Raw genomic sequence first — 13,368 nt, forward strand, 5'->3', positions numbered from 1 at the left:
AATAGTTGATAAATTAATAATCTCTCTGAAGTAATATTTTTCTCCAGTCCAGACTTAGGCCAATGAAAAAAACAACAAATTTTGATAAGAAGATAATACATTTTCAAAAGACCCCTATATAAATATATGGTCCCATTAATATCATAAATTAATAATTCGTTAAAAACACGAATATATCTAAGACAATCTAGTGAAATATGATTCTAATTGTGTTCTGTCTTTCCTTCAAATTTAAATCTACTTGAAGCTCGTCTCTAACTTTTCTTATTGCATCCAAGAGCTTAAGAGCTTCGGTGTTGTCTTTTTGAACTGCACCATAAAATTGCAAAGAGTTTTAGATGCGATAAGTGCTTACTTACGCGTAATTAGTTTCAAAGGTATAGTATAATCCTTTATAACTTCATCATCAACATCATTTTTTTCGATGGTATCCACAATTTCTTCTAAGCTTTGGACCTCTAAACATGTACTACTTTCACTCAGATAATCCAACATGTTATTACCATCCATTTTATTGTGGTAACCGGATCATTAATCATAACCTCAAGTTCATGAATGTCATTTTCACAAGTGGATTCATTCAAATTCTCTAAGATTGTGTCTCTTGGACAAGTTTTATAATGTCAAAGACAATTTTCTATTATCTCGTGCATAACATTTTCTCTCCAAGCAGAGATTGCAAAACTAATAACATCCAAAAAATTAATCTTTGTTGGATCCATTTGTCCCACTTCATAGCCTTCTAATATCCTACGATAAAATTTTTTACGATAATACATCTTATAAGCACTTATTATCCCAGCATCACAAGGTTGAATTTTGTATATCTTGCTGGGTGACAAAAAAAAAATTCAACATTTTGTAGTCCATTAATATTTCTATTATGGGTTGGACAATTATCTACCATAAGCAAAACTTGTCTACCATGCATTTGGTGTTCAAACCAACAAAAAGCACATATGTCATCCATACTCGTTTGTTTGCACGATAGTGACTATTCAATAAATATGATATGTACATTAGTAAGATATGAAGGAATATTGATTGTATTGAAGTGTTAACCTAATAAGGGAATACATGGGAAATATATATAGGAGATATAGGAAGGAATACTAAACCTAATAGGACTAGGATTAAGGAGTACTAATCCTAATAGGACTAGGATGAGTACACAGTAAATACTAATATTATTTAATACTATTTATTTAATATTATCTGTTATTATCCCCCCTCAAGCTGAGCTGAGCAGAAGCGAACGGAAGCTTGGAACTGAGGTAATCGTGCTGTCGGCTCAGGAGAGGCTTGGTGAGAATATCAGCCGGTTGTTCTTCAGTGGGTACATACTGCACAGTCATGGTGCCGGCCTGAACTTCATCGCGAACAAAGAGACAATCGGTATCAACATGCTTCATTCTGGTGTGTAGGACGGAGTTCTTGGCCACACAGACGGTTGATTTGTTGTCACAATAGAGAGAAGGAACAGTGTGAGTGGCGCGGAGTTCGCGAAGAATATATGTGACCCACATGGTCTCAGCAGCGAGAAGAGCAAGGGCGCGGTATTCAGCTTCAGTCGAGGACCGAGAGACCTTGGGTTGTTTTTTTGTACACCAAGAGATCAGGTTCGGCCCCAAAAAAATGAGAAACCCCGATGTAGATTTTCTGTCATTTTTATCATTCGCCCAATCTGAATCTGAGAACCCTCGAAGCTCCAAGTCCCCGGGTCGAATGAGTAAACCATGACCAAGAGTGCCAAAAATGTACCTGAGAATGCATTTTAGACAATGGTAATCATGTTCACTTGGTTGATGCATGCGCTGAGCAACTCGGTTTACAGCAAACTGGATGTCAGGACGGGTAATGGCCAGATACTGTAGAGCCCCAATGAGGCTGCGGAAGTGGGTGATATCGGCAAAGGGGGTGTCGGCTCCATTCGTAGATGAAGAGACTGCCATCGGTGTTGGTTGACTGGTGCATTTTTCCAGTCCAGCTTTCTGCAACAGATCTCGAGCATATTTTGACTGATGAAGAAACAAGCCGCTGCCTGTCTGAGAAACCTCCATTCCCAGAAAATAATGTAACGGGCCAAGGTCCTTCATTTTGAAGGTAGTATGCATAGCTCGAGTGACATCTTGAATGAGAGCTGCAGTAGAGCCTGTAATAATGATATCATCTACATAGACAAGAAGAATGACTGTACCGTGTGCTGAATGTCGAGTAAACAGACTCGTGTCGTGTACGCAACACGTGAAGCTGAGTCCCTGGAGGAACGTTTTCAGACTTGTGTACCAAGCACGGGGGGCTTGCTTGAGCCCATACAGAGACTTCTGGAGTTTGCAAACATGTTGAGGGAAGCGGGGATCAAAATAGCCCGGTGGTTGCGTCATGTAGATAGTTTCATCAAGCATGCCATGAAGAAAAGCATTGGAAACATCCAACTGATTGATGAGCCAATTGTTGCACACGACGAGTGACAGTACCAAGCGAATGGTTTTCTGCTGAATAACAGGACTGAATTTCTCGGAGTAATCAAGCCCATACTCCTGATTGTAGACTTTAGCAACCAAACGAGCCTTGTACCTGGAAATACTGCCATCTGCATTGTGTTTAATTTTATACACCCATTTACAGCCCACTGGGTGCCGCCCATGGGACTTAGGTACAAGAACCCAAGTTTTCTGATCAGTCAAAGCCTTAAACTCGTCATCCATAGCATGACGCCAATAAGCATTTTTTGAGGCAACAGCGTAGGTTGTTGGTTCACTATCGGGAAGGAGTTTATTTGGTAGTATGGTAACCTGAAAGGTTTTGGGTTTAAAGATACCGGCTTTGCCACGGGTTAACATGGGATAAGTATTAGGGGGTGGCACAGGCGATGGTGATTCGGGGGTGGCCGGGAAGGACCCAAAACGGATCGGGCTGGAGATGTTGTGGGTATGGGGTGATTCGGGTTGATTGTGAGTGTGGGTGGTGGTTGCGGGTGTATTGTGGGTGATGGTCGAAGGGGTGATGAGGGGTGGTTGGGTAGTGGGTGGAGGTGTGGGAGAAGGTGGTGAGGGACCCTGTGAGTATGTTGGAAAAGGGGGAAGGACGCCAATAAATGATGTATTTGTGGAGGAGGAAATAGACTCGTAGGGAAACTCATTTTCGACAAATTTGACATGACGAGATATGTAGACTTTATGAGTTTGTGGGTCAAGACAGCGATAACCCTTGGAGGTAGGATGATAGCCCAAAAAAATACAAGGACGGGATCGGGGTTGTAATTTGTGAGTAATATGAGGGCGTAGCCAAGGGTAGGCAAGACACCCAAAGACGCAGAGGTTGGTATAATTGGGAAGTTCTTGGTAAAGGAGTTGATAGGGTGATTTTTTGGAGAAGGTGTGACTGCGCATTCTGTTAATGAGGTTGTTTGCGGTGGCTAGAGCTTCTACCCAAAAGGAGACAGGGAGATGAGATTGATGTAGAAGAGTAACCACCATTTCAATGAGATGGCGATGCTTATGCTCAGCCACCCCATTCTGTTTGGGAGTGTATGGAGAGGAGGTTTGATTTATAATTCCCAGGGATTGCAGAAACTGGCCAAAGATGTTATTTACATATTCCTTTCCATTGTCACTTCAAAAAAGTTTAACATGAGAATTGAATTATATTTTGACCATTTTTTCAAAAGTGACAAAGGTGATGTATGCCTGTGATTTGTGTTTTAGTGGGTACAACCAAGTGTATTTTGTAAAATCATCCACAAAACAAATATAATAGCGAAAACCAGCAAATGAAGGAACAACAGTAGGACCCTATAGGTCAGAATGAATAAGTTGAAAAGGTACAGTTGTACGCTTCTCAGATAAAGTAAAAGGTAATTTATGAGATTTAGCAATTGAACAGGAGTCACAATTGTTTACATGAATGGAAGAAAAACCTAATTGAGACATTAAAGAATTTATTATTTGAGTAGACGGGTGACCAAGACGACTGTGCCACAACAGACTGTGGCCATCAGCCGAAAGAGCCACCGGAGCCATAGGAACGCTTTCTGAAACTGGGTGGGCAGACGAACTTGTGCCAGGAAGAACGTACAGACCATGCTCACAGGGGCCCTGAAAAATCACCCTCTTGGTAGTATTGTCTAGGATCTGAAAATCATTAGAGGTGAACAAGAGTGAGCAATTATTGTCTTTTGTGAATTGGTGAACTGAAAGGAGATTGGTTTTAATAGAAGGGACGTGGGTAAGGTTACCTAGGTGAAAGATAGCGGTGGGGGTTTTAATGGTACCCGTGTCAGTGTGAGAAATATTAAGGGACTCACCGTTGCCAACAGTAATACCATTGGAGCCATGATATGGATTTGGAGCGTTAAGCTTGGATAGATCAGAAGTAACGTGCATGTTGGCCCCAGTATCCAACAGCCATTCAGAGGAGGGGCCGACTTGATATGCATAATTGGCACGGTTATCACTATTTCGGCTCTCCTCATACCGAAACCAGCAACGAACAACGGTATGTCCTGTTTTCTGATAGATTTGACAAGTTGGACGATCCCACTCGTAAGTTCCCTGCCCGCCGCTGGAAGATGACTGCCCGCCGCTGCCGAAAGAGTGCAGGCTGTTGTTGCTGCCGTGCTGCTGACCGTCGTACGGCGGACGACTGCCCTGCCGACCGCCGCGCCCGCGGCCTCCGCTGTTTCTGTTGTAGCCGCTGCGACTCCTCTGCCGGCCGCCACCACGCCTCCCGCGATAGTTCTGGCTTGCGGTGAGGACGCTGACCGGCTCTATAACAGCAGTTTCTCGGAGAAGAAGTTTGCTCTCCAGATCCACGTTAATTTCTTTACTTTTTAGCCACGAGGAGAGAGTAGCCAGGTCAACGGGCGTTGGACTGATGCGAACCGCCTGTTTAATGGAGGAGTAAGCTGATGGGAGCCCCCGAACGACACACATGATGAGATCTTTTTCGGAAATGATTTCGTTCACGGTGTCGAGGGCTGTGATGATGGTGGAGACCTTGTCTAAGTACTCCGCCATAGTTTTTGTGCCTTTGGTAATTGTGTGGAGACGATCACGCAATTGAAAAATATGAGAGTGGAAAATTGATGCATAGCGTGTTGCGAGGGCCGTCCACAGGGCTGAAGCAGTTGTGTAGGATCGGACGTGTTTCTGAACCGTGGGAGAGATGACCGCAATCAAACATGATCGGATCTGGCCATCCACGGCTTTCCAGGCGGCATGGGCCGGATTGGTTTTTTCTAATTTATCCGTGGCGGTGATGACTGTCGGCGGCGGTTCTGTGCTTCCATCGACGTATTTGAGAAGGTAATTGGCCTCAAGGGCTGTAAGAACGGTGATTTTCCATGTAGGGTAATTTATGTCTGATAATTTTTCGGGAATCAGGGCATGAAGATGCCTGAGAAGGAGTTTAACGCCAGAAGGAAGTGAATTGAGAGGATCCACCTCGGTTGTCATGGCTGCCGCCGCACAAGAGAAGAGAGGGAACGATCGGTGCCCTAAAGAGAGAAAAAAAAACTAGAGAAAAGAAGATCTAGGTTTTCTGGCTCTTGATACCATGAAGGAATATTGATTGTATTGAAGTGTTAACCTAATAAGGGAATACATGAGAGATATATATAGGAAATATAGGAAGGAATACTAATCCTAATAGGACTAGGTTTAAGGAGTACTAATCCTAATTGGACTAGGATTAGTACACAGTAAATACTAATATTATTTAATACTATTTATTTAATATATTTGTTATTAAGATACAATGATTTTGATGTTTCGTTGTACTCCATGTATAATATTTTCTATGTGAAATTAATAAAAATGATACATAAATTAGTAAAATACGATGATTTTGATATAATCAAAATTAACCTTCATTAAATCTCGAACCATTCTATAAAGTAATAATTATTACTTTATCGATTAAATAATATCTCTATAAATAATAAATTTTCATAGTCCCACCTATATTAATTTATAGAGGTTTTACTATATATAAGTAATTACAACATAGCAATAACATGCATACACCAAACATATACAATGTCAATGTCATTTATGAATAACATACGGTTCCACTATTCTCATATACACAGTTGACAAAGTTATGTGAAGTCAATAATCCTCCAGTTTAATCCATACCCAAACTGTTAGTGTATCGTTACGTAGTACCTGTTCCAAGTTAGTGTGTCGGACAGTGACACTCATTTCAATTTTTATGTCGGACGTGAAAATCGATCCCAGTTAGTGTGTCGAAACGCAACACCCGATGTATTCAAGAAGCCACAATCACATGTATATTCTCATAATCATATAATGAAACAATGATTCATGACATTCTATCATTCAACTATCATCATTTACGATGTGATCAATAACGCAATATTTGCATACATGCATGAAATAACAAACATATATCATACAACATGAAATCATAGCCATCACCTACTTCGAACAAAGCTTAAATAACCTATGAAATTTGATTCTTTCATTTTCGATCTTTTTTCCCCTTGTTCTTGATCTACAAACAATCATCACCATGCGAGCATCAATAAAAAACCACCTAATTACCCGAATTATAAACAATAATATCAAACTTAGGTCAAACTCTTGATCCCCGTATCCAAATTGGGGATTTTCCACTATAAATTTTAGATTAAAACCTTTCCCCATCGATGATTATCATCATTTTACTTTTAACAAATCGTAAAACGGATTCGCGAAGTTAAAAATTACATTTAGCCTTAAGAATAGTAAAAAAAATGGTCAAGAACTCTCCTGGGATCGTCTCCTATCTCTAAAAGTAAAAAATGCAGAAAATAGCGATTTTGGAGTTTATTTCAGACTTAATTCGCGATTGGCACGCTATGGTGACACCCATCCCGCCACAGCGGCTCCGCACTGGTATAATCTCCCTTTAGCGTTTTGCACAGAAAGAGAGCTTATTTATGAGTTTCACACCCCTATTTCACAGCACACCTTCAACCTATGACACTCAGAAACTACCCGCTCACACTAAGATCAGTTGTAATAGTCTACTCACCCGAATTCAATTTCGTAGGTCGTACGAATTCCTTAACGTCTTCTATCTCCTCATAATTGGATCGCGCAATTGTTGTCAGCTTTTCTTAGACCTTATTGACTTTGATTTCGTCCAAATCTGAACTAGGTTGAAAAATTTCAAATTTCTTTAAAAAAAATTGATTCTAAATTTTTTCTTGTTAGCTTTTCTATAACGACGAAAACAGGTCATTACAAAAAATTATCGTTTCTTGATTTGTCGAGAAGGACGAGTAATTAGGGATAACTAAGAAAGAAAAGGTGAACAAATAATTGGAGACAGAGGGAGTAGGTTTAAGTTGAAAATTAAAAGGCCAGGGAGACCTATTTTAGTTTTTTGACTTATTTTAAGTTATTTTAAACGTATTTTAAGTCATTTTGACCTTGTCAAATGTTTTATAACTTATTTTAAGTCATTTTTTACTTATTTTAAATTATTTATATTTGTCAAACACTTGCAAAAATTAAAAATTGACTTAAAATAAATTTAATCGACTTTTAAATCAATTCAAACACCATCATTCTTGCTTTTTTCCTTTTGTTGTATAAGCTACCTAACAATAATAATAGTAATAGTAATAGTAATAATATTTTAATAAAATTCTATTACTAAATTTTGAAAAAGATAGAATATATCAATTTTGTTATTATCTCAAATAATATGCTTGATAAAATCTTTTCAGTGAGCTTTAAAAAAGATCGAAACTAAACATATCATATCACTTTGACTCATGGTAAAATGAAATTGTGGGCACTACCCCATATTGTGGGCCCGTTTGGCCATAAATTTTGCAAGTAAAACTTGGGGAAAAACTTGGCAAATTTTATTTGTCCATACATTATTTTATTATTTGGCAAATTTTCCAAATTCCCAAATACTAGATAAACTAATATTTGGGCCAAATTTCATTATTTGGAAAGTTTTAGAAATTCAATTTTTACCCTCAACTTTTTATTTTACAAAAATTATATATTTATTGACACCAACCAATTCAATTAGCTCCCTTCTACATGCATTCTTTTGATTTCATACATTCCTTTATTACAGTTAGTCTTAATGAACTAGCTACTAAATAAAATATGAATTGCATTTATTTTATTTTGGTAGATAAATATTACGTTGTTGATGTTGGTCTACGGAACACAAGAAGATTTTTAGCTTCATTCATTGGAATGCGCTATCATTTGCAGGACTATCGAGGAAGTGAAAGAGAGCCTAAGAATGGAAAAGAGCTATTTAACTATAGACATGCTTCTCTGTGCAATGTAATTGAAAGAACTTTTGGTGCGTGAAAAAGTAGATTCAGAATACTAAGACAAAGCATGAACAACTATAAATGTGGCATGCAAGTGAAAATAGTAATTGCTTGTGCTATATTGCATAATTTTTTACGTGAACACTAAAGTAGTGATGGAATATTCAATGAATATGAAAATAATGATATGGTTATTGATGAAAGTGACGAACTACTGGCTGAGGGTAACAACATCGCTTCATCTTCTCGATCGTCTGATTCGAAAATGCAAGCTCATCGAGAAGAGATTGTTCATAAAATGTGGGAAGATTATATAAAAGAATAGGTTGAACTCTTTCAGATGAGAAAGTATAGGTTCTTTAATGATTGCAATATTTATTTCCTTTTGTTTTCTTCTCTTTTTTTCCCCGAATTTATATTAGTTGTATTTTCATTATCATGATTTGTACCAAGACCTTTTCACTATACGAATATTTACTGTAATGATTCTTATTGATTTGTTGCGGAAGTCATAAATCTTGTTACGTGAGATTTCTATTGTGCTATGTAATACAAATTTATGGTTAGTTTAATAGTTTTAAAAACTTATGGGTATAAATCATATTTCTTAAAAAAATGAAATATATTTCTCAAATTCTATGGCCAAATACATGGTAAAATTTCACCCAAATTTTCATCCAAATAATATTTGCCAAAAATATTTGAATATCTATGGCCAAACGCTAGCTGTATCAGCTATGCTTTGTCACGCTCATTGAATCATGATAAAAATCATCTTAATTCGATTCTTTGGCCTCCCATCTTCCGTTTGTGTTAGACTTTTTTTTCCCGATATTTAATATTTATATTAAAACATTAATTAAATTCGAATCTACGCCGCACGTAGGATTAGTTCTGCTTTTGATGTTTTAGTTGCTTGTCACCTTTAGTATGACTAACTTTACCCTTCTCAAGCTTTTTTTTGTCGGTTCACTCCACAATTTACTTATATTAGTATTGTTTTAGCCACAAAGTTGTTATTCTCATCATCTTAGATTATTTATAATATATTTCTTTAACATAGTAATTGCTTACTGTATATTTCTTTTATATGATCCTTATGCAATATTAATTAGGAGAAAATTTTAGCTATTTACTTTTATTTAAGTTTTAAGATGTTAGTACTTTTCACTAAATATTTAGAGTTTGTGTTGATTGATTTAATTATTTTAGGTGTTTTTAAATTAAAGTAACTTATAAGTAGTTTAGTAGTATTTGAGTAAAACAACTTTTGTAAACCTAATTTTAATCTGAAATAATATATATAAGCCAAAAATCACAAAGTTAAAATTCTAACTTATGACATATTATAATAATTAAGTCTAAGTTATATGTACATCCAAGCAAACTCTTACACTAATATTAATGAATTGATGTGTTTACATTTTCAAAAAATACAAATCAGTGCTATTATAATAAAAAAAAAAAGCAATTAATTTTATTTTAAAATTTTTTAACTGACTTATTAATTTTAAAATTATAATAAATAATTTGTGATAAGCAAAGAACATAATTTTGAAAAAACAAAATAAAATTTATCGACAATACATGTGATGAGAAGGTACAATTTGAAAGTGACAAAAACAACGAAAAGTCCTCGTAGGGCTCACATATTGAAAAAGTTTAAATAAGATATGAACGGAATAAAGCAAAAGTAGAAGGGTTGTTTTGTCCATAAAAAAAAAGTACAAATCCTATACCGTCGAGTACAATTACCTTAAAGCACAAACTCTATGAACTATATAAAAAAAAATAACTATGTAAGCAGGCATGATAACGAAGACGTGTTTTCTTGCTTATGTAATAAATTAGTGATATATGATTTCGTATCGAGCACGGACCCAATATTTTAGTTGATAAGATATATTATATGAATGAGTTTATATTTGTTACGATATATGATGGATTCTCTATTATTTTGTTCGTTCAATTATCAAGAAATGATAAGTGCTTGTGCGAAAAATTATCATACAATTTTTACTTTTTCAAGTGTAACAGTTTATTCTCAGCTGTCAATTATGAAAAAATAATTGAGGCGTCTGCATCACGAAAGGCATATGTAATGTCTGTTTAAGTTTGTTTAAATTCAAACACTCAAAAAATTTCAATAATGTTGAATAATTATTTACAATTTTTAAATTAATTAAGATATTAAATAAATAATTTATTTAATTTTTATTTAATATTTAATTAATAATTATTAGATTTATTTTAACATAATTTAATTTTTTTTAATTATGATCATTTTCATTATGATTTATTAATTTGCAATATTTATTTTATACTATTTCATTATTATTTTTTGTTGAATATTTTAGTGTCATCATTCATCTCATATTTTGTGTTATTTTCTAAGAAATACCTTAGGTAGTTATATTTTGATTGGAACAAAGGAATATTTGGAGCACAACTTAATTATATTTGTACGAATACTTTGCCGGAAAACTCCAAAAATCTGGGGAAAAAAATTGAGGTTTATTAGTTTGTTTTGATATATATAATAATAATTTCGATATAAATCGTTTGGTTTGATATTCGAAAAATCGAAACCAACCTTAAAAAATTCGAGATTAAAAAACTCGAAAAAAATCAAAACTTGATAATTTAATTTGCTTTATAAATTGAAAAATTCAATAGAAACAACTTTATTTGATATTTAAAAATTTTTAATTAACCAACCTACTTACATATATTTTCTTTTCTCGAAGTAGATTTTTTTTTTCCGAAGTTAACAAATACACGAACACTTCAAATATATATACCACGTGAATCCGATTCTATTCATAGTTATCCACACGAAATATTGTTTAGTACGTTATTAAGTTGGGTTGATTATTTGAAGATTCTATCAAGTATTGCTACTATATATAGACTATAGTATTAGTGTGACATCAAAATGAAGCTATACATGCCGCATCATCAGGATAAGTTTTGCCACCTCAATTTTTGTTCCTCACTGCTTGTAAATCGTGTAATTAATTAATAAGGAAAATTTCATAAATGGCAAACATAATTTATTAAATAATATTATATAGGTGTGGTTTACATAATTACATTTTATGGGTATAGTTTAGTTTGTTATGTATCTTTTAATTTGTAAAAAAATATTTTTTTATTTTTAATTTATTTAATATTTTACTTATTCATTGAATGGTAACAATATCGCTAAATAAGGTAACAAACATTTACACAATCCCATTATTTAAGCTAACCATTCAAAATCAAATATTTTCTCAATTTTATTTAAAAATAAGTTGTATGAAACACTTAGACGTTAATGATTTTATTTATATATATATATATACACACACACATTGATTATATTGTATATATTTGAGAAATTGTAAATAATTTTTTATACAATTTCATGTGTAATTTATTATGTATTATTCATCATAAATATGAAAATTGTATATATGACAATTATGTTTGTTTTTTAAAATAAAAGTGTGTTGTATTTGTTCTTAATTATTTTCTGTAGTTTATTTGTATACAATATTTTATTATGTTCATTTTTTTATAGTATATATGTATGGATTTGTATAATATACAATAATTTGGTATATGAATCATATTTGTATATGTACATATGTAATTTCATGTTTTTAAAAAAAAATTAATGATCAAAATGATTGTATAATATTCGTTTGTCAATTGTATATATGGTAAACTTGAAATATGTTTGTGTATTTAGTGTGTAATGTTTATATATACAATATTTTATCATGTTCATAATTTTTTTTATATATCGACAAAGTTGTATAATGTACTATAATTTTATATATGTATTATACAATGATTAACAAATTTCTTTTATACAAATATTTGTATACAAATAACAATTATCTCATAATACTTTGTATATATTACCTTAATACACAACCCACTATATACATAACTTTAGTAATTTGTATATAAATTACACAACCTGATGTTCTTCAGATTTGTCTAGTTCTGTCCAGTTTTGATGAGATAGATCCGATCTCGTCTGAATTTATGTTTGACTTTTCTCTTGCTTCAACCTTCAACTATAATGCCGCTAGATTTCGCGTTGTTGATGACTTTCTGAATTGTAATTGGGTCATTTTTTTCTTGAATCTCTATTCAAGATATTGTTCAACTTGAACTTTTTTAGGTTTTGTCATATACCCTACATTGACCCCAAAATCCTGAAATAACTCAATTGAAAACGAAGGTGGATTATCAACAATATTGACATGTAATGACATACCTATGCTAATACTCATATATGGAGATGAATTCTTTATTCTCATTTTGAAGAACTTTAAACTGAAAAGAAAGAAAGAATTTTTTTAAAAAAATATATGAAAAAAACTAAGAAAAATAATACATATATAATTGTGTTGATGAAGAAATTTTTTAAAAAAAAATTGGATTAATGAAAGTAAGACAACAGGGATATGGTGAAATTTTCCAAAATTCAAAATTCAAAATAGGAGTGGAGGAGTGATTTTAGAAGAAAGATATAGAATGAGTGTAGGAGAGATAAAATTGATTTGATAAAATTATATATAAAAAGATAACTTTTTGTTTCATGGTTGGATATACAAAGAGATGGTGGGTCCCATTAATTATGGCAAAAAAATGAAACTATAGTTATTGAGTCAATAAATTAAAATATACCCTTATTGACTAATTACTTAGGAATGTTTGTCATTCCACGTAATTTTCCCTTAATAGGAATTATCAAAAAATGAAATAGGAAATAGTCAATTTTTGAAACTTAAAGCAATTGTTCGAGGAGAGGTTATTAGAAAGGATATAAGATATTTTATTAGAAAGGATATGAGATATCTGTAACTTATTAAAAAGTACGTATAAATTAATTTAATAACATTATAAGTTTAATCAAATACACAAATATTATGATCATGATCATGGTCTATATAAACAATTGTGTCGTCAAACACTTCCAAGAAAATCAAATCGAGTGTGTATAATTGGAAAGTTGTATAATATAATTTGTATAACTTTTGTATAATATATCTGTACAACTA

General features: G+C 33.5%; 1 protein-coding gene across 1 annotated transcript; it reads right to left on the reverse strand.

Moving 5' to 3' along the window:
* Positions 1 to 264: 264 nt before the first annotated feature.
* Positions 265 to 5,018, reverse strand: LOC138337554 (uncharacterized). Its single transcript, XM_069287476.1, has 2 exons — positions 4,380 to 5,018; positions 265 to 309 (listed from the first exon to the last, which is right to left on the reverse strand). Exons 1-2 carry the CDS (start codon positions 5,016 to 5,018, stop codon positions 265 to 267), a joined length of 684 nt encoding a protein of 227 aa, XP_069143577.1.
* Positions 5,019 to 13,368: the final 8,350 nt, after the last annotated feature.

This window comes from Solanum lycopersicum, chromosome 7, assembly GCF_036512215.1.
Source record: "Solanum lycopersicum chromosome 7, SLM_r2.1".
Lineage (NCBI taxonomy): Eukaryota > Viridiplantae > Streptophyta > Magnoliopsida > Solanales > Solanaceae > Solanum > Solanum lycopersicum.